General features: G+C 45.3%; 1 protein-coding gene and 1 pseudogene across 1 annotated transcript in view; one reads left to right on the top strand and one right to left on the bottom strand.

Moving 5' to 3' along the window:
* ACAP3 (ArfGAP with coiled-coil, ankyrin repeat and PH domains 3) overlaps nt 1-6,951 on the top strand; it is a 143,464-nt gene extending 136,513 nt beyond the window's left edge. Inside the window, exons 22-24 of the mRNA XM_061600839.1 lie at nt 254-363; nt 1,430-1,540; nt 4,492-6,951. Coding sequence (XP_061456823.1) covers nt 254-363; nt 1,430-1,540; nt 4,492-4,639 — 369 coding nt within the window. The 3' untranslated portion in view covers nt 4,640-6,951. The remainder of the gene's footprint in view (nt 1-253; nt 364-1,429; nt 1,541-4,491) is intronic.
* Nucleotides 33-151, bottom strand: LOC133373014 (5S ribosomal RNA; annotated as a pseudogene).
* Nucleotides 6,952-26,276: the final 19,325 nt, after the last annotated feature.

Raw genomic sequence — 26,276 nt, 5'->3', positions numbered from 1 at the left:
CCCTATGCATCTTTTTTGGATATATTCCTCTCAGCCTACGGCAGCCGGGATTCCTAGGTGGTCTCCCATCCAAGTATTAACCAGGCCTGACCCTGCTTAGCTTCCGAGATCAGACGAGATCGGGCATGTTCAGGGTTGTATGACTGTAGGCAGTAGTAGTAGTAGTAGTAGTAGTAGTAGTAGTAGTAGTAGTAGTAGCAGCAGTAGTAGTAGCAGTAGTAGTAGTAGTAAATATCTCCTCTGTCTCCAACAGGGCTCCTTGATAGCTTGCGAATTCTTGCTCCAGAACGGAGCGGATGTTAACCAAAGAGATACCCGAGGGCGCGCACCTCTGCATCACGCTACATATTTGGGTCACACTGGGTAAGTTGGTCACTCCACATTCTGATGTGAAGCTTAAGCTGACATGCCAGATTGGCTGGGCCTGGCTACAGTTATCCGTGCACTAGTTATGTCCAGGTTTGACTGCTATCATGCGCTGTATGTGGGGGTGCCTTTGAAGACAGTTCAGAATCTTCTCTTGGTGCAAAATAGAGCTGTGTGAATGCTGGGTGGGGTGGGAGGTGCAGCAAGGATGTCCAAACACATTAGACTAGATTTTATTATCTTGTGTCCAGATTTTTAATGTTTATTGTATCTGTATGCTTATTTTGTACGTCGCCCAGAGTGGCTGGATAGCCAGCCAGATGGGCGACTAAGAAATTCAATAAATAAATAAATAGACCCATTTTGGGACAACTGCAGAGAAATGTTGACCCAAATTTGTGGAGGAGCATGTGATGGTTAGAGTGTCTAGCACTGCAGCCTTGCAGTCCAATCGTGTACGTGTCTACTCGGAAGTAAGTCCCCACTGAGTTAAATGAGGCTTGCTCCCAGCAGGTAAGCGGGTATAGGATTTAGAGATGGAGGGAGAATTTCGATTCAGTTCGCATCTAAAGGCGAGCCTATCTAATCTTCACTTTCCAAAACAATCTGAGAACCTGAAACACAGCCATCCTTCGAAATGTGCCCTTCTACAAATTTTGCGGTGCAGTGTGCCGGCAAGTAATGTGTACAAAGGGCATATACTGGGGTAAAGTATGTATAAAAATGGATGTGTTCGTGTAAACAATATGCAAAAATTATACTAGCGGAAACTGCAAAAATGTGGGCATGTTAGGCAAAACTGCATACAGATGTGTATATATGAGGGGAAGTTCACGCTAAAATGCAGACGAATTTTCACGAGGACTTTTAAAAAGAAGAATCGCAAACTGATGTGGAGAACTGACCTTACCAGTGGAAAAATGCCGGGAACCGGAATGGACAGATTCCCCCATCCCTAATAGGACTGCAGCCTAAATCTCATAAGCTTAACTATGATTTTTTTCCCCCTGACATTTCTGTGTCTCTCTCACTCACTTTCTTTCTCTTTTATTATGCTTGCCAGCCAGGTCTGCTTGTTCCTAAAGAGGGGAGCCAACCAGCACGCGGCTGACGAGGACGGGCAGGACCCTCTGAGCATCGCGGTCAAGGCTGCTAACGCGGACATTGTAACCTTGTGAGTGCTCCCCTGCCACATCAGAGCCTCCCCCCTTGAGGCTTTTTGCAACCTAAGCCTTTGAAACCTAAGCCAGCGGTTCCCAAACCTTCCCCCCCCCCATGGACCACTTTAAAATGGTTGAGGGTCGTGGTGTGATGATTTTTCTGCCTGTTGTAGCAATTGTAATGTGCTGGACTAGATGCCTCCTCATTTTTTCCACTACATTTTAATTACTTCTTTTAATTTCTTATAAGTTGTCTTTGATCTGTATTACAATGTCAGTTCCATAGAATTCAAATTGCGATGCAATAAGATGCAAAATATTTATGAATGAACGAATGAACGAACATTTATTTCGTATAAGCCATAGGCCTTTGCAAAATAAAGAGAGAAAAAAATTGAAATAAAACAAAACATCCAACTACAAATAAAACAAGAGCAGAACTAGTTATACCCAATTTAAAAACTGATTATAGTTCATTTATTTATATAAATGTTTAAATATACAAATATTTATTTATTTATTTTATTGAATTTAAATCCCGCCCTTCCTCCCAGACGGAGCCCAGAGCGGCAAACAAAACCACTAACAGCAATTTGAAACATTTTGAAAATGAAGGACTTTAAAACATATTAAAACAAAACATCTTGAAAGCATGTTTAAAATAGTTAAAAAAAAAAAAAAGCAATTCCAGCACAGACACAGACTGGGATAAGGTCTCTAAGGTCTTCAACAGGCGCCGAAAAGATAACAGAGAAGGCACCTTTACAGTGATGGGTGATATTTAATGTGAGGGATAGATGTCTCCTGTCTTCAGCCACAAACATATTATGGGCCATCTGGATTAAGCTTCCAGATCACTGGTGGTCCGCAGACCACAGTTTGTGACCCCCTGACCTAATAAATCCAGGACAGGTGGGGTGGGGACAGGATCCGACCTAGGGGCCAGATCTTTATTTTCCCTCACCAACCATTGAGGGGACCTTCCGGAGCAGATTTTGAAGGTGTGTGGCGGGGGAGGGGGGAATAGAGGTCCCATTGTGTGTTTGGAACTCCACTTTTTCAGTGTTAAATGCATCTCAGGAAGGGGTGAAATTTGATTCAGTTTGCATTTAAAGATGAATCTACCTAATTCTACTCTACACCTGATCTTAGCCAAAAGACCGAGAAGAGAACCTACCTAATTCACACTTTCTGAAACGAAACACAGCCGTCCTTCAAAATTTGCACTTCTCTTAATTTTGCGGTGCAATTCTCCAGCCGAGTCATGTATATAAAAAGCCATTCTGCTGGGGAAAAAGTGTGCCTATAAATGTCTATATTAGTAAAAATAACATCCAAAAGTGGGAAATGTCTTTGCAAAAGTGTGTTTATTAGGGGAAATTGCATACAATCATGTGTCTATTTGGAAAAATTTGTATTAAAATGCTGATGGATTCTCATGAGGGCTTTTAAAAAAAAAACAAACGGCAAGCTGATGTAGAAATATAGAGAACCGAACTTAAGACTGGAAAAATGAGCATGTGACAGAAAGCAAAACTGACAGGTTCGCCCGTCCCTAGACACAAACCCCCTTCCCCCCAAAGTTGGGCTGAATAATTTGGCCCAGCCTAGATCATACCAAAATAAGGAAGACCATCATTGTTCCGGACAATAGTTCCGACATTGTTCTGGACAAACAAGGAAGCCCTTTTGTAGCTGTTCCTGCCCAGAGAGGTCCAGGGGGCAGGCTCAGTTCAGAGCCTGAGAATGTTTACTATTGATGGATTGCATTTATATACCGCCTTTCTGCCAAGGTGCCCAAGGTGGTTTACAATTTTAAAATGCTAAAATAAATCAATGATATAATATGTAGAGCAACAGACTCTTCTTAGGCTGACTGGGAGCTGATGCCACAAGCTCCCTAGATTGGGCTTCCTTGCTTCTGTCATTTCTTTGTCTTAAGTACCTCCATGGGATACGTCACTGCAAGGAAGATACTCCAAGTTCTGATAGCTGCAGCCATGTCCACAGAATAGAAGGTGCCTGGATCTAGCTGGAGCAGCTCTTGATGCTCACTTCTAGGCTGAGTGGTCCCTGACCAGAGGCTGTTAATTGCTACCATTCACGAGGGCTACGTTCCCCCACCACTCTCGAAGGCCATGTGCCTCTGTATATCCATTGGGCATCTGGTTGGCCACTGTGAGAACAGGACACTTTTTGTCTAAATCCAGCAGGGCTCTTCTTAGGTTCTTATGAGTAACATAGAGGGAGAGCTGTTGCCTTCAAGCCCTGCCTGTGCACTTTATGAAGCCATCTGATTGGCTACAGTGGGAAGAGGATGCTATGGTAGAGGTGAGCCTTTGGCCTGATTCATCAGCCTGGCTCTTCTAACATTCTTTTATGTAGAGCATGCTGGTCATTGACCGTAATGATAAAGATTATTATGTAGAGGACATCCAAGGCTTCTTTCCAGGCCAAGTTCAGGGTTGTAGAAAGACCTAGGTAGCTTGGGACAAGGATACCTGAAAGCTCATCTTCTTATATCCCCAGTCGATCACTGCAGTCTGCACGTGAGGGCCTTCTGCAGATACCATCTTATCAGAAGGTCCGTTCCGCACAACATAGAAAACGGACCTTTAGTATAGTGGCACCGACCCTTTGGAATCCCCTCCCCTTAAATATTAGACAGGCGTCATCTCTGTTACCTTTTTGGCACCTACTGAAGACCTTCCTCTTTTAACAAGCCTCTTAAGTGGAGGCCTTATCCCAGTCTGCATTTGTGCTGGAATTGCTTTTTAAGATGCCTTTGAAAGATGCTTTGTTTTCATATGTTTTAAAGCATTTTGCTTTTAAGATGTTTTAAAGTGCCTTTAGTGTTTTTGTTTGCTGCCCTGGGCTCCTTCTGGGAGGAAGGGTGGGATATAAGTTTAAATAAATAAAGAAGCCAACCTTTCTTCCTCCTCCTCCTCCTCTTTTCCCCCTCCAGGCTGCGTCTGGCTCGAATGAACGAAGAGATGCGAGAAGCCGAGGGCGCTTTTGGTCATCCAGGTCAATATCCCAGCAACAGCCCCACAGAGCTCCAATACAGGAAATGTATACAGGAATTCATCAGCCTTAACATAGATGAGTGTTAGTGACGACTCCCGCAACCCCTGATGCCTCCTCCTCCTCCTTTTTTGGGTCGAAATTTAAGGATGCTGACTGAGCATCCAGGAAAGAAAGAAACAGAAACAAAAACTGTAGACGTGTCTCGGGGGGGGGATTGGTTTGGCGGGGAGGGCTTGCTGATGGAAGGTTTCCGTTTGGAAAGCTAAGAGTGGACAGGCCTGAAGGCTGCACGGAAGGAGAGAGCGAGAGACTGAGAGAGCATATGGGCAAGAACCCTTAAAATAAATATATGTAAAGAACAAAATTCTGGCTCCAGAGGTGGGTTCCGGTTTTTAGGCGTACACAAGAGTGGATCAGGGCTGAAACACAAATTCCATCATGCAGTTACAAGGGATGAAGTACCATCTAAGAGAATAAGCCCCCCCCCTTTTTTTTTAAATAGAAGCCGGTTATTTAATTTATTTTTGTTTAAACCCCTTCACCAGGAATAAAAGCAGGATTCATAGGTACATAGGAAGCTACCTTCAACAGAGTCAGACTGTTGGTCCATCTAGCTCAGTATTGTTTACACAGACTGGCAGCAGCTTTCCAGGGTTTACAGGCAGGGGACATTCCCAGCACTACCTGGAGATGCTGGAGATTGAATCTGGGACCTTCTGCAAGCAAGGCGGATGAGCTAGGGGGCTTCCCCAGTTGAGAAGGTTTTTGCAGAGAGAAGAGGAAATTGTACATAAACATAACAAGTGAGCCCAGATTTGAAAGAGGCATATTCCTTCTCTCTCTCTCTCTCTCTCTCTCTCTTTCCAACGGCATTGGCCATCAGCTTGTGACAGGATTCCAGATGAGTTGTGCTGATCAACACACGTGTGCACACACACACACACACACACACACACACAGCAGCCAGTGGGTTTGGGGTGGAACACACAACTTCTGTACAGAGCAGGCTTTGTTGGGGCTTTAGCGGGCCTGCTGGTGGATCTGTTTGCTGTGTCCTTTGCATGCGCTGCAGTTCTTTGGATCGAGAGGCATGGCCGCCCATCTCACATGCTCTCAGGTTAATGCCGGCAAAGGCTTTCCTCTGGTTTTGTTTTGCTTTGTTTTCCTGTGTGTGTGGGAAATCAACAGGGAGGTAAGCTTAGCTGGTCAAAGCCATAACTCAGCCATTTCCAAGATGAGGGCGCAATCCTTGGAGGGCGAAGACAAATGTAACATATGTAAGACAGTGGGGATGGTTTGGAAGCACCCTCACTGTGTTTGGTTTCGGTGCAAACCATACCTTCTTCGGCGTTGAACTCTGTGGGGGTGTTGCTGTGCAGCAAACACCAGTTTCTGGGGGGGGGGGAACACCAATTGTGAATGGCACCAATTGGCTAGTATCTGTATTGTGAACGAGACACTTCCAGTCCTGATCCTCAGAGCAGTTTTGCAACTTTTTTTAAAAAAAAGAATGTTTCTTTGTAAAGGATGGAGGTATGAATGAATAAATCAAAGCTGGCCTGTTGGTAGCCATACTATAAATGACTTTGGTTCAGTTCTCACTGAGGAGGTCAACTTGTGTCTGGGCTGTACCTCTTCTGACGGTTGATGGGGGTTCATGTAATGGAACGCTCCTCCATACCAAATGTCATGCAGATGGAAAACTGGCATGTCAGGGTAGTTTTTAGCTTAGCTTTCTTCCTGATATGCTAGCTTTCTGTGTGCAGGGAAATAGTTTTTAAATTATTGTTGTTGCTATTATTATTATTATTATTTATTATTAAATGGACAAGCATGTGTCTGGTGTTTTTTTAAATGGCCCACAAGGTAGACAGCCTTCCTGAAGAATGTGCGGTGCAGAAAAAACAGACAGCTCACTCAACTTGATAAGGCTTGCATCCATTGTGACTCCAGGAATAAGCTCGGCTCACGCTGCCAGCAACGATCCCCACTGTGATTTCTCTTGAAATCGTACATCTGTCTTCACCCTTCAAATATTATGTCTGTCTTCACCCTTAGACTTACCAAAGTGGTGATGCTTGGAAGAAGATGCTCGTCGCCGGCGATGAGTTTTTGATTTTTTTTTTTTTTTAAGGAAGAAAAACACACAAACACACCCAGGGAGAATTGTAAAGTCACTCCTAGCTAGCTTTCTGAGGCAACAATTAACTGGAACACATAAGGGGTGTGTGGGTGGGTTTGTATTCCTAAGTCACTACGGATTTCCTACTCAACAATTTTTTGGAGAAAGGGGATTTCTTCTTTGCATGCTCACCCTTACAAAGACTGTGGTTCGTTCTCTCCCTGATGCATGTCAGCAGAGGGCTCAGCAAATCCAGATTTCTTGGGTTCTGGGATATGGGATGTTCAGGGTGGGTTGGGGTGGAGTGGGGAGGGGTATTTATTTATTATGCTTTTTTTCTGGAGCAAGACCTGTTCTTACTCTCCGAGTAACTCTTGGGTTTTTATGATCTTTTGTCGGGAGACACACTGGGATTTTGCATTAGACTTAGAAGTAGGTTGCCTTCTCTCTATGATCATGTGTAAAGTATGAAGCAGCAGCTAGCCAGGCAATGCTTTTTGGGGTGGGTGGGGGGAAGGGGTTGACCTCCCCAAAACAACAGAATCCTACCATGTGCTCAACAGCATTATATCTTGTTAGGGATGTGCTAGAATTCCTCCCAATTCAGATTTGGTACTGAATTTCCCATTCATTCCCTTATTCTCAATAGTTGAGAATCAGATTTTCATGTAGCGGCTATTTGTGAAAATTGACTTTTTTAAAAAAAAAATCCACCTCTAAAACATTGATTGTAAGAGTGATAATTTAATACTTCCTTTTAAAATATCAATATTTCCTTTTAAAATATCAATATTTCCTTTAAAATATCAATATTTCCTTCAAAATATTGCTATTTCCTATAATATTGATATTAATGTCAATATTTTTTTCCAGATGGGGAAAAAAACAGATTGGTAAAAGCAGCTAACATATAAAGAACAAACTCGAATCGATGCCAGCCTGTTAGGTTGATGGAATGCTTTTGAACCAGCACTGGCCAGTGGACTCCATCTCTGTGTCTTGTTTGAGACACGGGGGTTAGATGGCTTGAGAGTGGGCAGGCAAATTCTAGTGGTGCATCAAGTAATCTCTCTTCTGGTCTTCTCTGATGGTGCATCAGGTGATCTCCCTTCCCATCTCCTGCCTAGATGCCCCTCTTCACAGCAGCCTCTCAAATACCCTCTTAAGGAGGTCATCCAGATGCATTTGCATCTTCTTCCATCTTCCCAACAATCTCCAATGAAGTCTATCTCTCGGGCTGCAAGCATTCAGGCTAGTGTTGATTCTCATGCGAGAATGTTGGGGTTGGATTTGAGGGAGGTGAATGCGTAGGCTAAAGCCCCTTAGTGAATTTTAAAAGTGGGGTGTGTGTGTAGAAGCTCACTGTCTGCCTCTGGAGTTCCATCTGTGATTGTCGCCCCTTTTTGTTGCTACCAGAAGTCTCCTGGGAACCACATTATGCAATCACACAGTGTCCCTTCCGGCGGCTTCTGGGAAAGAGAAAGAAATAGTGGCCACCGCCACCGAAAGGTGGGCGGTCAGTTTTGTCCTCCTGAAAATCGCCCTAAACGTCTCCTCCATTTCATTGCCTACAATGAGTGTGTGTGTGTGTGTGTGTGTGTATGCTTGTGTATGTATGGAGTATTTCAACTGGAAACTGATTCAGACCTGCATTGAGATTCTTTTCAACCTTCTGCCCTCGTTTGCTGGAAATGGGGCGTTGAGCCCGAGCTGGAATGACTGCGAGGGGTGGTTGAACTCAGCAGGAAGGCCAGCATCCATAAAGAGCCCATCACAACCAGCATCCTGTTCTCACAGTGGCGAACCAGATGCCTATTATCAGAATGCTGCCAAGCGGGGCCCAAGTGCATCAGGCAAATCTAGGTTCCAAGTAGTTCTTCAAGGCCAGCCCAGCCCAGAGCCTTTATACTGCCTGCCAATCACAAGGGTGATGTTAAAACACCTCTCTTCTGTGCTCCAAAAGAGCCCTGACCTCAGACAGATGCAGTTCCCCAGCCAAAGGACGAGGACAAGAATGTGTATGTTAGTGAAAGCAACATGCAAAACAAAGAATGAAATATATTAGGGGAAATGCCTTTGCCAAAACATGTATATTAGTAAAAAAATTGCATGCAAAAAATGCATTTATCAGGAGAAATCTGCACTCAAATGTGGGCAAGTTTTCATGAGGATTTTGAAAAAATATTTTAAAGATTGCAGAAATATGGAGAACTAAATTTACGATTGGAACAATGAGACACTTGGAGAACCCAAATGGACAGATTACTCCATCCCTACCTGACAGTGAGCCACCTGACCCTCTTGACAGCCCCACCCTCTTCCTCACACCCTAGATATCTGCACAACATTCCTGCTTAGCTAATCCACGCGGAGCGATGACTTTGCCTGCCTTTTGCGTCATCTTGCATGGACCTAGGCCAGCCTGGGTTATGCAATTCATCTGCTTAGCTGCCTCTCCACCATGACATAACCCCGGGTGGTTGATGTGCTGAAGAATACATCTCATCCTCTCTCTCCTCCTCACCCAAACTCCTTCTGCTGAATCACACACCCTGCACTCCTGACTCAGACGCTGTGCTCACAACACACGAAGAGGCTTACCCTCTGAGTAACCCATGAGTAAAGTCTGTAGTAATGGGCACAGGGAAGTTAAGAAGCCTATTCTACTCATTTTCATACCCATATGGCGGCTTTTCTTCCAGAGTAGAAATGAGTCATTCTTTCCTCACTCATTAAGAAATAAACTTCATCCTTCTCTGTGGTATCTGCGTAGAAATGGGAAGCCAGCATGCCCTGAGCATTATCAACCAATTGCTTTTGAATTCTGCTTTGAAAGTCAGCATACATCAGGGTTGGGGGTTGGCCTTACCACAACCACCCTGCAAGGTAGGTTAACCTGCGACAGTGCACAATTGGCCATAAAAGGTTAGCCAGCCAAGCTTCGCAGCCTGAGCAGAAATTCAAACCCCAAATCATCCCGGGCAAACTTCCATCTTGCTGTCTGATGGGGATGCCCACTGACTTGGATGGCTTTAAAGGAGAATTAGACAAATTCATGGAGGGTGAAGCTATCAATGGCTCCTAACCCTGATGGCTATGTTCTACCTCCAGAGTTGAAGGCAGTATGCTTCTGAATACCAGTTGCTGGAAACCGGAAGAATCATAGAATTATAGGATCAGGAGGAGGGGAAAATGCGCATGCACTCAGGTCCTGCTTGCAGGCTTCCCATAGACGTATGGCTGGCTACTGTGAGAACTAGATGGGCCACTGGCCTGAACTAGCAGGCTCTTCTTACGTTCTTATATACTACACCTCATTTGCTTTCTTGAATGGATGTGTTGCCCTCAGCCATTATATTGGAAATGAAAATAACTCTTTCAACATTAGAATAATTCAAGGGGAACTTTGATGTTCATGGACTAGCCTATTCACGAACCTTTGACTTTTCCCCTCAGTTGCCATCAGCTCCAACACCTCTCTGCTCAGTGCCTTCTGCTCCATGGGCACATATGATGTCTTCTAGAAGGGCATCTAGAAATCCATCCTCCCTCCTCTACTCCCTTCAGATGCTTGGATCTCTTACCCATGCAAGCTGAGCTCCCTTTAAGCAGAAGACGCAGAGATCAAGAGTTGCCCCTTCCCCAAAGTGGCAATCCAGAATTGTGATGGTCAATCCCCACCCCCAATCAAGAAAATGGGGCCGTCTTAAGAACATAAGTAGAGCCTTGCTAGATCAGGCCAAAGGCCTATCTAGTCCTACATCCTGTTTCCCACAATGTCCAATCAGATGGCTCCAGGAGGGTCACAGGCAGGGCGTGAAGGCAAATGCCCTCCCTCACTATAACTTACAAGGACATAAGAAGAGCCTGGCTACTGGATGAGGCCAAGGGCCCATCTAGTCCAGCATTCTGTTCTCACAGTGGCCAACCAAACCCCCAGTCATCTCTCCATCCCACCCCACCCCGTGTCCCACTGATGTACCTGTGGATAATTTGACATCTTCATATAGTGTCATTCCCAGGGACATATATGTCTGAGGCAGCCAGGCTTGGTGTGGCGCTCGCCTTTAACAAAGTTTTTTTAAAAGCCTGCAGACCACCTAGTATTGACTGTGAGTGTGCAAAAGAACCCCACCCAAAAGTTAAATGACCACACACATGAGCCCCCAGATTTCTACCCCCGCATCACCACCTTTGTTAGGAAGAAAGGTCTGATTAATATTGGGAGAGGCGCAACTTCACCCAGCCCTAATTTATACCAGGCCCAGTCAATCCAGCGCCTGCTTGTTGCTTGACAACTGCAAGGGCCTATGTTGCACATCCTTATCCAACACTGCTTTTTGGGGGGGTATTTTCATCTTGGCTGTCTCCAAAAGAGCAAGCCTTTGAACGCCTGCTGTGAATCTTGCCTTCCTCTACCTCTGACTGAGATCTCTTCGCCCGCTGAACTGTGAAAGGGCACTTCATTCATTAACAACACCTCATCAAACTACAATTCCCAGGATTCTTTAGAAGAGGGGCGGGCGGAAGCCATGCCCCTTAAACTGCTCTAAACTTGATATAGGTGGGGCAAAGACAAAATCTATTCCCTTAACCAACACCCCATCTTGCTGTGGTCACCCCCATGCTCAATAGACTGGCAAACCTCATCAGCAGCCCCCAGCTACATCCCTTTGTGCTGGTTACCTACACTCTTTGCAAAACAGTTGTAAGAACTGCCCAGGAAAGGTATATTCAGCATTTTTCACCCTTTAGAGACCTAGACGCGACTTTAAGCCATGCATGCATTTGGAGACCCATATATACAGAATTGGCAGCAGTGCTGTTGTTGCAACGAGGTTTGGGTGAGAAATTCCATCCAGTTTGCATGTCAAGGGGGAACCTACCTAATTTGCACTTTCTGAAACAATATAGGGACCGACGCACGGCCTTCCTTCAAAATTTGCACTTCTCTGAATTTTGCAATGCAGTTCTCCAGCCACATAGCGGGTACAGAAATGCATGTGCTAAGCGTATGTTAGTCACAATGGCATACAAAAAATGCATTGTTTTAGGGAAAACCTGGCTTTGCAAAAATGTATAGTAGACAAAATGGCAAAGGAGTGTGTGTGTGTGCAGAAATTCACATGCAAATACTGATGATTTTTGATGAGAACTTTATCTTTTAAAAAATTGCTAACTGATGTGGAAATGTGGAGTGCTGAACTTATGGCTGGAAAATGAGAAATTGAATCTGAAATGAGCAGATTTGCTGATTCTTAACCACAACCTCCCTTCGACCCAGCCGCAACCCAGTAGCACATCCTGACCCAACAGTTGAAGACCAGTGGGGTCTTCTCTCTCTCCTCTCCACCAGCCCAGCTCTTGACACTCTCCCCCACAGTTTTTTGTTGGCACTCAGGCCACTGGCATGTTTTTAAAATGTGGAAAGCGTCCGGGGATGGCACCGGCAAAAGTCAGCGGCCTGGTTTCAGTCCTGAGGCCGGAGGCGGTGAAGTGAGTTGCATGCCTGACAAAATGTTTTATCTATTTATGATGCTTCGGTACCTTCTTTAGATTCAATTTATATATAAAAAAATCAACTTGGTGCACTTTTCCTACTTAACAGTATTGGGTTCTTTTTAAAAATATATTATATATATGATTTTAATGTTCTTTTTGTTATGGAATATGTGCTGTCTTTTTAAAATGGATGACATTGTTAAGTGTTTAATTTATTACTGAGGAAGCCCCCCAGGGCAAGTGCAATTTCTCCCCACCACCACCTTTTTTCATTCAATACAGTTTAGCTGTATTTTAATGTTGTTTTTTTCCCCTTTTGTACTGTTGCTAGGGAGTGTATTTTTAAAGAAAATCCAGCAAATTTTCCTCTCCACACCCCAAAATCGCTTTCTACCATACTCCTTTACTTTCTTTTTTGGCACATAGATCACGAGGCATCAGATGCCTAATTATTTTCTAATACAGCTAAAACGAAAGCATCTAGGATGAATCCAGACTAAGGTTGTAATCCTAGGCTCACTTGCCCTGGAGTAAGTCCCTTTTAATTCAGTGGGGAATTACTTCTGGGTAAACATTGATAGGATTGCACTATAAGGCTACAATTCTAGTGTCACTTATCTGGGAGTAAGCCCCATTTAACATACTGGATTGTATCCAACATTTATCCTACTTAAAGTAGACCCATTGAAATCCATGGCCATGATGAAAATAGGGTCATTCATTTCAGTGGGTCCACTCTGCGTAGGAATTAGCTGGATGCAACCCCTTGGGCTCTACTTACATATACGATTGCACTTGCAAGTTAGTTGAACTTAGTTCCCATCAAAAGCAGTGAGACTTGAGTCATCACAACTAACTTGCCCCACTGATTTCAGTGGGATCCAAGTCCAAAGAATTTAGTCTGGATCCAACCCTCTTTTTTCCCCGTTGGGTTGAAAACTGAGCTTTGACAGATTTCGTCAGTTGGTTTATGGGGATTCTGGAACAATGTGGATGGGATGTATGTGTTTAGCATTGGAAGGGGGGACTTTAGAAACTCTGTATATAATTCCAGAATGCTTTGCAGCAAACATCTTGGTGTAACGTTACATATTGTTCGGTTGCGCCCCCCTTTTTCAAGATTGATACAATTTTACTGTGTTCTCTACAATCCTATTTGAAATATGTAACGTCTCCTCCCACCCCTTTTTTAAAGAGTTGAATTGCATACCAAATTAAAAATAAATCAATTGCAGCTGCAGATTTGTCTTGGTGAAGGAAGTATCATGCCTCTTCAAAGTCAGAGCAAAGTCTTCTTAACAGCCATATTTTCTCACCGGTTGACTATTATTCCTGAGGGTAGGGGTGGGGAATAAGACAGAGAGTTTGTTTCTATTGCTGCTCTTACTCAGAGTAGACCCATTGAAGTTAATGGCCATGACTAACTTAGGTTCATTAATTTCGGTGGGTCTGGTTTGAGTAAAATGTGGATGGTTAGAACTCAGAGAGACAGTGGTTACATCTACACTACAATCTTACCTTGTTTTTATTCCTCTTCAATGGTCTTGGCTTCCTGCAAAGACTCCTGCGGCATGAGTAGGGATGGGCAAAAAGTTGTCTTTGATTTGCGTTTTATTTTGAAAATCCCTAGTTTGCATGCGCTGCAATCATAAGCCAATCAAAACAGTCATGCTTTGAAATTTGCACTTTCCCCGAATTTTGCGATGCACTCCTCCAACCAAATAATGTGGTCGAAAATGTCAATATTAGGGGAAAGTCTGCACACAAAATGCATGTATTTAATGAAAATGACACACTGAAATGCATTGTATATGGGGAAATTGCTTGCAAAATGATGTTTATATTAGGGAAAACAGCATACAAAAGTGTGTGTATCAGGATCCGTTTGCGCTAAAATGCTGGCTAATTTTCACGAGGAAGGAGAGGAGGGTTTTTGATACAGAAATATGGAGAACTGAACTTAAAGCTGGAAAAATGAGAAACAGAAAGAGACAGATTTGTCCATCCTTAAAAGTGAGCTATTATGAGGATGCTGTCAGAGACCGCTAGCTTTCTCCCCTCCCTCCGAGAACTACAACTCCCATGATTCTTTGCAGTCTGCCATGTTACTGTTCCATTATGTTCCAAGTTTTCATATGCTGCTTTCCAGCTGTTGGCACTCACCGTCTGAGTTTGCTGTTAGGGGCCCTGATGCATTGGGCGAACAAGGCCAGTTGTTGAGATCAAAGTAGAGAAACAGCCAACCTGACAGCAAGGAGTAGAGGAAAAATGGGGCGGTTTTGCTGTCATCCAAGGGCAAATTGGGATTTATGGCTAACTATTGCTTAGCTCGGGTTGCCAGTGTAGTGCCCTTCAGATGATGTAAACTACAACTCCCATCGTCCTTGATCATTGACCACGATGGGTGGGGCTGATGGGAGTTGTAGTCCGTGACATTTGGAGGACACCATGTTGGCTACTACTGACAAATTAGTGTGGCATAGTGTGCATGTATGCAGCAGAGGGTGTTTGTGAGCATGTACGGTGCAATGTGTGTGTATGTTTGTGTGTGCATGATGCAAACTGGGGAAAAGATTTGTAGAGCGCATGGGGGTAGAAGAAACACGAATATTTCAAAAGAGAGCAAACTGCTGGGTGCTGTTTCCATGGGAATTTGATGTAACGATGAACATAGAACCAGGAAACGCTTTGCGGGATGTAAGTGACCCTTAGAGCAAGGGAGCCTAGACACTGACAAGGCTCTTGATGCTTTTTCACTAGGCCTGTGTACGCAGCGAGAGAGAGAGAGAGAGAGAGAGAGAGAGAGAGAGAGATGCATGCATATACTTCACCACTGTTTTGTCTCTGGAGCTCCCAGTGGAAGTGTTCCAGCTAATAATTTTCCTGCGAATAATTTTCAGTACCCAAAATGTGTGTGCTCTCCACATGGGAGTGCTCTTTGACAGCCATGAACTATGGAAGAGTTAGTCAAAAAGCTCAGCAGGGTGCAGAGAAACGATCCTATCATATCACCTGGGAAGGAGAGTACAACCCCAAACACTCATATGCATGATCCAAATGGCAAATCGTTTACAGTAGCAAAGCTGTACATGCATCTCGCTCGTGGAAGAGAGCAGGGCTGGGGAAACTGCGGCATTCCAGGCATCGTTGGACTTTGACTTGCATCAGCCCCAGCAGCCAGGATGCCTAATAGTCAGGGGTGGTGGGAGTTGCAGTCTAAGAACATCCGGAGGGGCCGCAGGTTCTCCAGCACCTAGTGCTGGGGCCGCAAAGCAGGTTGCATGGTCAAACTGTCCTTGGGACTGTCCCATTTCCCATCTTCCAGTAACGGGCATTGCATGATTGATAGCTCACCTGCATGCAGGGATGCCACGATGAGCCGGCAGGCGCTATTCCAAATAGAATAAGACCGTGAGAAGAGCCTGGCTGCTGGATCAGGCCAGTGGCCCATCTAGTCCAGCATCCTGTCCTCACAGTGGCCAACCAGATGCCCATTATGGGAAGCCTGAAAGCAGGACCTCAGCGCAAGAACAACTCTCCCCACTTGGGATTTCCCGCAACTGGCATTCAGAGGCATACTGAATGTCGTCATGGCCAGTAGCCAACGATAGCGTTATCCCCCATGAAGGAAGCTCTGTTCTGGTCCTTTGGCCTTTTTCCATCTTTCGTCCAGTTCTGATTTCCTTTCGGTCAGGGGAGGGGGATGCGTTGGCAGAGGGATGCACAAACTCTTGCATAAGTTAACTGGGGAGGTTTAAAGGGCAGGGGCCCGCACTGGCGTCAGTGCTCAACATCCATGGGCAGCTGCTGTGGGCCCAGCACCCGGCTAGGATTCTCCAACACTAACTCCTGTCCTGAGTCTCCCTTGTCGGGCAGCCGCAATCTAATGTTTTAAATTGCCCAGAATGCCCTGAAGTGTCGCATAGTGGGGGATTTTAAATGGCAGCCAACTAGAGTGGGCTGGAGAAGCAGCTGCCTGAGTCCAAATGAAAGGAAAGATAGATAAACGTTTTTCTCCCTTCCTCATAACACTATAACTTGGAGACGTCTGATGGAGCCGAATGTTGGAGGATTCAGGACAGACAAAAGAAAGGACTTCTTCACCCAGTGCGTAGTTAAAACTATGGAGTTTGCTCCCACAAGAGGCTGTGATGGCCCTCAATGGCTTTAAAAGGGAATTAGTCAGATTCATGGAGGGTAAGGCTATAAGTGGTCATTAGCCACAATGGCTGTGCTCTGCCTTCACAGTCAAAGCAATATGCTTCCGAAAACCAGTTGCTGGAAATGGCAGGAGGGAGAGAGCTCTTGCGCTCAGGTCCTGCTTGCAGGCTTCTCACACACATCTGGTTGACCCACTGTGAGAACAGGGTGATTGACTAGATGGGCCACTATCCTGATCCAGCAGGGTTCTCCTTATATTCAAAAGGGGAGCATCCCCAGGGGTCGGCATGGGAGAGAGCAGGGAGAGTTGGATGTGGGGGGCATTCAACCATGCAATTGCCCATCTGCACTTGGGAGCACTAAGACTTCTGCCGCGTGATCTTCTGTTCATTCAGGCCTTAGCATCTTCCTCTCAGCTAAAGGGAAGCTGTTGACCTCCACCTGGCACTAGAGTGGCATGCACTTAAGTCCTGTTGTTTTCCAGGGAGCTCATGTTCACCAAGGATGTCTGTGGTCCATTTCTCATGCCTACATCTTCATCCCATGAGCTAGTATTTTCGGCAGTACCTGCCTGGATGGCTATACCCATCTGTTGACCTTGCATGTCCTATTTTAGCACTGAGCAGATCATCAGCCCAGAGATCTCTCCTTGCTCAACAGAACTATCTCTCCTTCTCCTCCCCCCCCGCATAATCTCTATATCTGTTCTGGGGGTAGGCACAGGAGACAGCCCGGGGCATGCAGGGGGAAGAGAGGAGAAATCCCTTTGCGCTAGTGCTAATCCTTGCGCAAGCACAAAAATGTAATTGAATGTTGCCCTGTACGTACAGTACTGTGCAATGCCAGATCTCTTCCTTCAGATAAAACTTTTGTATTATAAGATTAGTGTACCCATATTAAAATCAAGCCATGGAGCATGCCTTCCTGCCCACCACAGGACTCACAATCTGGGTTTTTTCCCCATCATTTCCTATTTAAACCACACTGAACAAAATTGTTCTTTTCTGTGCCAGAGCTGAGCCGTATGATCAGCAAAATCACATGGTGGCATCCTTTGTGGAGTGCACCATTTCAGAATACAGGTGGGAGATCCAAAAGCGCTCTCTCTCTCTCTCTCTCTCACACACACACACACACACACACCAGGGAGAGAGGTTGCCGTCTAGTCTGATGTGCTGTCAGTTTCTTTATTTGTTCCATGCACAGGGGAGAGGCGATATGAGGAAGTCTTCGAAACATGGTTCTCCCCACCACCACCTGCAGTTTGAAAAATGGTGTGGTCCAGGAGGAGCTCTACCATGTGGTTTTGCTGAGTGCACCCAACAGCCTGAAGTTGCTTAGTTGAGGCTCTAATTTCAGAAGGCGCCCAGGAAATGATGTGTAGGGTGGTGGGATAGAGGAAGCAGCCATCTAGGAGATGAAACCCTCTCTGTAAATATGTTCCAGCATATTAACCATCCCTCTTGTCACTTTGACTTGCTTTGTTAACCCTGGCTGGTTTGTTTGTTTTAAAATTGCCTCTTCACGTTTCCCCCCACCCCCACTTTTACCTGCTCAGTCTCTACTTTGGAAACCGAACTCTCTGTACATTATTTATCTTTGTATGGTTTTAACAGAAAAGCTAATCAACAGACACGCACACACCCAGAAAACCCCATGAAAATTCTGCTGTTCTGGTATCTTCCTGCCTCTTCCTCTTCCCCCCTGTCTCCTCCTGTCTCTTGAAACACTGTTAATAAAAATCTAGAGTAAAATCCTTTATCTCTTCTTCCTTTGCCTGTTGTTATTTGTGTTGCATTGCCTGCTGTTTTCTATATTAACTCTCTGAGCTTTGGGACAAAAACAAAAATCTAGGGCAGGGGTTCCCAAACGGTGTGGTCCGCCGACCACGAATGGTCACAAGCGTCATTCAGGTGATTCTCGGCAAACCTGTGGATTTGTGGTTTGAGATGAGAGACGGCGCATCCATCGTCTTAAATAGCCGTACTGATTTTCTATTGTGTTTTTGTGGCTTCTTTTCTTCTGACATAGAAGTTGGAACTTGTAAGATGAATAGAATGCAATTTATAAGAAAGAAAGGAAGCAATAAAATACAATGAAGCATCGTACAGCAGGCAGAAAACTCACTAAGTCGTCTGCCAAGATCCTTAACAATTTTCCAGTGGTCCTCTGGGATACAAAGTTTGGGAGCCACTGGTCTAGGGCGCCACATTCATACATAAACCATCATTACTCTTTAAGCGGGGCAATGGTGGTAATGATTACCCCCTTTAATTAACCCTATAGTGTTGAGTTCACATCCTCCTTCCCCTGGTGTTAGTTTAGGACCATCCATGGGGTGAAAATAAGGATGATCTTGATAGAATGAAGCCCTGAGCCAAAACTAACAAAAGTTTCAATAGGGATAAATGTAAAGTTCTGCATTTAGCTTGTGGGAGGAAGCAGATGTACAAGTACAGGGCACGTGATGCCTGGCTTCGTAGCAATGCATGTGAACAGGATCCAGGGCAGGGAAGGGGAAGCTTCCAGATATTGCTGGAATCCAGCTTCCATCAGCCCCAGGCATCATGGCCAGCAGGCAGGGATGATGGGAGTTATAGTCCAACAACAAGTGGAAGGCCACAGGTTTCCCATCTCTGATCTTAAGCTTTTGGTAGACCACAAGCTAAACATCACTCAGTTGTGCTAATTCTAGGCTATGTCAGAAAGAAGGGTCCAGATCATGAGAAGTAATTATAACACTCTGTTTGATAACAATATGGTGTCTGGTTCTCTGAAGTTTAAGAAAGCTATTGACACACTAGAATGCTCCCAGCAGAGAGTGACATACTTGATGAGGGGAGACCAAGTTCCTATGAGGGAAGAGTGAAAGAGTTGGGTATGCTTAGCCTGGAGAAGAGACAATGAAGAGGTGATACGATAGCCATCTTTAAATATTTGAAGGGCTGATACCTAGATGGAACAAATATACTTTCTCTTATTCCAGAGGAAGCCAGCGAGTTCAAATAGCAGGAAAAGAAATTCCAGTTAAATATTAGGAAGAACTTTACTGATGGCAGAAGCTGTTTGACAAGAGAACAGACTGCCTCGGAAGATGATCAACTTTATTAGAAGTTTTCAGCGGAGATCCAATGGCCGCTTGTTGGGGATGGGGTGGGATTTCCTGCATTGCCAGGGGATAGGCCTAGATTACATTTGAAGTCCTCATCCACTCTAGGATTCTGACATAACTTGCTTGATGAGGTCAAAGGTTTACTTAGTCCTGTGTACTGCTTGCAACCCAATGCCTGGGAAGCTCACAAGTAAGGGAGGTAGCAGGGCCTGTTGTCTCCCAGAAACTGATAATCCAAGGTATACTGGCTCTGAACCAGGAGTTTCCATCTCATAGCTGATAACTGCTAATAGACCTCTCCATGAATTTGCCTAATCCCCTTTTGCAGCAATCTAAGTTAATGGCCATCCCATATTGTGGCAGTGAGTTCCACATGTGGAGAAGGACATCCTTGTGTCTGTCTTGAATTTCCCACCATTCAGGTTCATTGATTGACCCTGGATTCTAGTATTATTATGAGAGAGAAAGAAGACAAATTCTCTCTACTCACTTTGGAGCTATACCATACGTTATTGTATAAATCTCCATCATGTGCTCCCTGTCCAAGTCATGAGTGGGAGGGCAAGGGAGAGCAGGGTAGGTCAATTGGGTTTCCTCCGTTGGGTGATGGTGGCCATCCTCTTCCACCCCCTCACTGCATCCTCCCGTTTGGATCGTGAATGTTAAGATCTGTGCACATTCCCGTCACCACGCTATAGAAATTAACCAAAAATGGCTGTAGTGGCAAACTGTGTTGGTGTTTCAAAAATACATATGTGGGTTTCCCCATTTCACGCTCACTACAACAAACCTGCAAGTAACAGGCTCAGAGACAGTGGCCAGTCACTGATCATCCACTGAGAGAAGATTTCAGTCCATGCTTTTCCAGTTTGTAGGAAGTCACCTTATACCAAACCAGAGCATGGGTCCATCTAGCTCAAGGCTACAATGCATTCTGGGCAACCTTCCAAGGGCGGCATGCCAGTGTTGGGCAGGGCCAGAGGCAAAAGTGGGCGGAGCAATGCATGTACATTTCACCACTGTACAATCGGCAAGTTTCTACACACAATCAAGACAGCCCTGTCTATCCTCCAGCCAGGCAAGAGACACGATCAGAGTTCAAGGACTCATCCCAACCAAACTCGAGGAGGATGTGAAACAAGGCTGGCGAGAGGTGTGGCCTGAGGGGAGAGGGTGTGGCTTGAGGAGAATCCCAAGGGCCAGATAGAGAAGCCTGGAGGGCCACATTTGGTCTTTGGGTCTTGGATGCCCCACCCCTGCTCCAGGCAGAAGAGCCTTTTTATTATTTAGAAAAAAGCTTAAAGTGGCTAACTTGTGGCCCTCTGGATGTTGCTAAACTACAACTCCCTTCAGCCCCAGACAAAAAGGACAACACTAAAGGATGATGGGAGTTGTAGTTTGACAACATCCGGAGGGCCACTGCTTAGCTACCCCTGCCCTAGGGGGAGGAGGAAACCCCCAAACAGGGCTGAGCAAGCTGAGTGGCCCATCACTGTGTCTGACAGTTGGAGCAGAAACTGACAATGGGGAAAGCAGAAGTGGAATGGAATATCCTGAAAGTGAGCGCAGTTGGCTGGCTTGAACCCCAAACAGGAGCACTCCACGCCACATCCTTTTCTTGCAGGTGCTGCCGGTCGTATAAACTGTTTACCATTTCATTTAAAATGATAGTGCCGAGGAAGAAATTTTGAGAAATGTGTTGGGCCAACAAGCCTTTGTAGGTCACATCCACACTGTACATTTAAAGCACATGGCTTCCCTCAAAGAATTCTGGGAACTGTTGTTTGTAAAGGGTGTGGGGAGCTGCATCTCTGTGAAGGGAAAACCACAGCTCCCAGGATTCTCTGGGAGAAGTCATGTGCTTTAAATGTATGGTGTGGATGTGAACGCTCTCGTGCCTCCCCATCTGCACTATATATTTAAAGCAGTCTTATACCACTTTATGAGAGCCAGTGTGGCGTAGTGCTTAGAGTGTTGATTACTACCTGGGAGACCAGGGTTCGAATCCCCACAAAGCCATGAAGCTCACTGGGTGACCTCAGGCCAGTCACTGCCTCTCAGCCTCAGAGGAAGGCAATGGTAAACCCCCTCTGAATACCCCATACCATGAAAACCCTATTCATGGGGTCGCCATAAGTCAGAATCGACTTGAAGGCAGTACATTTACATTTTATACCACTTTATGCAGTCGTGGCTTTCTCCAAAGCATCCTGCAAACTGTCATTTGGTAAAGGCTCTGAGAGTTCTTAAAAGACCCCTTCTTCCCCTCTCAGAGCTACAATTCCCAGAGTTCCCCGGGAAGAGGGATTAATTGTTCAACCACTCTGGGAATTGTAATTCTGCAGTGGAGACCGGTGGCTTCAATGCCATTGGGGTAGTGAATCCGCTCCGGGTTTTAGTCCAAACTTTCAAAGAGCTGTCCAAGGTGCTGAAACTGATTGACACAATAGACTCGGCTCCTTGGACAGCTTCTTGAAAGTTTGGACTAAAACCCGGAGCGGATTCACTACCCCAATGGCATTGGAGCCACTGGTCTCTATTGTCTGTGAGGGGGTCTCCTAACAGCTCTCAGCACCCTTCTCAAACTACAGTTCCCAGGATTCTTTAGGGAAGCCACAACTGTTAAAGTGGTATAACACTGGTTTAAATGTATGGTGCGGATGGGAGTCTCCTGGTTATGGGTGATTTCCCGGCTTTTTGCTTAAGAGTAAGGGCAGTCAGTTCAGCTTCGGTATCTGTCTTTCTCCCACAGGAGATGCCACCTATCTTGACATCTTCCGTGAGTTTTCTCACATGGCATCAAACAATCCAGAAAAACTCAACCGCCGTAGCCTGTACTTCAGTCACTCCTGCAGATAGCCTTCGGCCCCTTCGCGGACAGGACGCCCTTTCCTCGTGACAGCATTGGACCCTTCCAACTTCAGAGAGAAAGAGAGAGTCAAGACCATGTGCCACGTACGAAGCAAATGAGACAGGAACTGAGGCGGCCGAATTGGGTCCATCAAGATGGGGAAGATTCGATTCCATGCCTCTGGATACTCCACTCAACTTGGCGTTGATCGCTGCATCTCCCCACAGCCACAATCCCACAACCTGTCAGCCCTTGGCCCCTAAATTCCCCCCCCAATCCCACAACTTTGGAATAGCATGCACACCCAGCCCAGCAAATATGCCCACCCAAACAACTGGCCCACGCGTCATCACTTGTGACCTGAAAGGATTTTTTTTTTTTTAAAGGAGAACCTATTTTTCCTAAAGTTGGGATGGATCTCCAGCTGTTGTTGGGCTCCAACGTTTGCTGCCCTGGATTCCTACTGGGAGGAAAGATGGGATATCGATTGATTTGTCAATCCATTAATCAATCAATCAAATAAATAAATAAATAATAAAAATCCCATCAGCCGCAGCCAGCCTGGCTGGCCGTCAGCAATGCTAGGACTTGTAGTTTAACCATGTTGTTAGACCAGCTCCCATCAGCCCCAGCCAGCGTGGCCAATAGTAAGGAGTGATGGGAGTTGTAGTCCAACAACATCTGAAAGGCCAGAGGTTCCTCATCCGTGTTCAGCCCTTCCTGACCTTTGGGTCCCAAGATGTTGCTGGACTACAACTCCCATCAGCCCCAGCCAGCCTGGCCGATGGTCAGGAATGATGGGCATTATAGTCCAGCAACATCTGAGAACCAAAAGTCAGGAAAGGCTGAACATAGATGGGGAACCTCTGGCCTTTCAGATGTTGTTGGACCACAGCTCCCATCGCTCCTGACCATTGGCCGTGTTGGCTGAGGCTGATGGGAGTTGGAGTCCCAACAAAGCTTGAAAAGCCACAGGTGCCTTATCCATGTTCTAAATGTTCCCACCAATCCCCTGGGTGCCCTGGAGATTGCTTCCACTCGCCACAAGCGACTTGATGAGTGGCTTTTCACAAGCATCTGGTAGGATGGAAAGTATCCATTTTACTCGCTGTGATAGGTAAATCACTCCGTAGCATCACTCAGGGGCACTGTGGGAAATGTAAAATGGGGAGAGGGCTCCATTAGCCCACCCCAGTGGCAGTCAAACCAACCCACCACAAATCCCCCCCCAAGATATTTAATTACACCTGCCATTTCCCTTCCTCTTTTTCTGATCTTACCTGGCTTAAGGCCTGAAATAAGTTTCCTGTTATTGTTTTTAAAGCATGGCTTATTTTTATTATTATTATTATTATTAATTTCAAAAATTGTTTCCTAGTTACAAAATGGAATCATTGGAGCGCCTGTACTGGTACAGGCCCCGTCCAAACCTGTCTCTTGTTGAGAGTGTATAGAAATCCGTGTTTATATGCTGGAAATGTAATATATCTCTGGGCAAAAGAAATGTCTTTCTGAAACATACGTGGCGGGAGGGAAGGGGTTGTGTATTGCAAGGGAGGCGGGTGGGAGAGGGAAGGCCTCGGGGAGGGGGGAGAAACTTATTTACAAGATCACAAATAAAGATGGGTGAGATTTTTCTCCTGGAACATTAGGTATGCCTTCTCTTGTCACTTTTTCCGGTCTCAGCCTCTTTAAAGCAGGTGAGAAAGTTATGACATGGGGCTTGATATAAAGTGAGATTTATTGGGTACACGTTTATGGCTTCAGGGCCAGCTGCCAAATCAGATAGTTTGTAGTAGATGTTCCTGAGAAACAGTGACCTAGAGTCGTGGGATATGTATGTATGCATATAGATATACACTGGGGCTTCTGCTGGTATGTTTGCACCATGCTGACCTTGCCACAGCCTCTGCCTCCCCCTCTACCTCCCAGTAAGCGGCAGCAGCGCAGCTTACCAGAGGTCAGGTGAGCTCCACCACCCCACCCCACTGTCCGCTACTGGTGGGTTTTATCCAGCTAAGGCTGCAACCCAATACACACTTACCTGGGAGTACGTTCCATTGAACCCAATGAAGCTTACTTCTGAGTAGACATGGATTGCCGCCCAGGTCCTACTCAGGGTAAACCCACCGAAATGAATGGGCCTAAGTTAGTTGTGTCCATTCATTTCAGTGGGTCTACACCTGAGAAGGGATGGAAAGATCTCTCCGTTTCAGTTCTCTCAGTTTCTCATTTTTCCAGTTTTAAAATTGAGTTGTCCACATTTCTGCAATAATTCGTGATTTTTTGTTTTAAAAAATCCTCATGAAAATTCTCCAGCATTTTAGAGCAAATTCCTCCTGATTAACTCACTTTTGTAGGCAGTTTTGTCTCATGTAGACATTGTTGCAAGTGCAATTTCTCACCTCAGAATGCCTTTTTATATGTGCTTGTCACTCAAATACTCATTTTTTGCACACTTTCCCCTTACCTATGTGGTTTTGCAAACGTTGGTTGGCGAACTGCATTGCAAAATTCGGATAAGGGCAAATTCTGAAGGATGGCTGTGTTTCAGTTCCCATGTTGCGTTGGAAACTGCGGGTTTGATAGATGCAGCTTGAAATGTGAACTGAATTGAACTCCTTCCCCACCCCTGCACCTGAGTAGGACTGAGTTTGAGACAACCCATTTTTTTCTGAGGTCCAGTGATTTTGACAGAGCTCAAGTTCTTGAAAGCAGCCTTAGCCATCAACCTCATTTTAATATGATTTAGTGACGATATGGGTGTAAAAAGTACCTTTCCTCAAAGTAATTGTTGGGGTGCATCATTAGAGATGGGGGAACGCTACTTGCCTGGAGGTGCCTCCTCTGGTGCCCCCTGTGGTCCTGTGTGGGATCTCATATGCTGTTCCACATTCCACACAGATAAATAACACTGGATATTGATAAGATTTTATTTGACTCTAATGCATATCATTACGATCTTAAAAAGGGATTCCGACGTCCAAGAAAACAAAATGGTCAGCGTTTCCATTTGGTGGGTAAAATTCTTGAGCAAGCAGACCGGGGTGGATTTGTAGCTCAAGAAAAAGGCACCCAATAGAGATATGAGGCGCCCAAAACTATGGCACCCCTCAGACTATCATTCAACATTAAGCAGCCTGGCCAAGAAACAGGTCAAATGTATGCCTGGAACGAGTCTAGGGCGAAGTTTCTATAATGGTGTGTGTGCATGGGTGTATTCAATATTGGTCCGACTCAGAGTACACCTAGATAGCCATGACTAACTTATGTCCATGACTTTCAGTGGGTTTACGCTGAGCATAACTTATTTGGAGACAAACCACGGGGTTAGCCACATCTACACCATACATTTAAAACACACGGCTTCCCCCAAACAATACTGGGAACTGTAGTTTACCCCTTACGGAGCCACAATTCCCGGTGCCCTTAACAAAACTACAGTTCCCAGGATTCTTTGGGGGAAGCCATGTTACATGTGCTTTCAATATATGGTGTGGATGTGACTCCTGTTTCCAACTAAGTGTTACTCAGAGCAGGCCCAACTCATTGCATCCCGTGCTAGTCCTACTCAGAGTAGACCCATGGAAGTTAATGGACCTGACAAACTTACATTCATTAATTTAAATGGGCCTACTCTGAGTAATGCTTCGTTGGACATAACCAATTGAAATCAATGGGCCTAAGTTAGTTGCAGTCATTCATTAAAATGGGTCTACTCTGAGTAGGCTTCAATCTAATATCTTTTGCATGGAATAAAAAAAGCATAAACTGGAAGTAAATTTTCTAAATGTTTCTGTTGCTTTCTGTTAACTGAAGACCATACATACTGGGAACCCCAAACTAATAATAGCTAGCTAGGCTGCCTCGACCTTTAAAATTACAAGGTCGTCCAGGGGCGCTCTGTGAATTTCACCCCTGCAGCTGAAGGGGACATTATGGAGATGGATAATGCCCACTTCTGTTGCCCGCAGC

This window comes from Rhineura floridana, chromosome 18 (genome assembly GCF_030035675.1).
Source record: "Rhineura floridana isolate rRhiFlo1 chromosome 18, rRhiFlo1.hap2, whole genome shotgun sequence".
NCBI lineage: Eukaryota > Metazoa > Chordata > Lepidosauria > Squamata > Rhineuridae > Rhineura > Rhineura floridana.
Note: the sequence above shows the minus strand (reverse complement) of the source record. Positions and strands in the feature narration are given on the sequence as shown.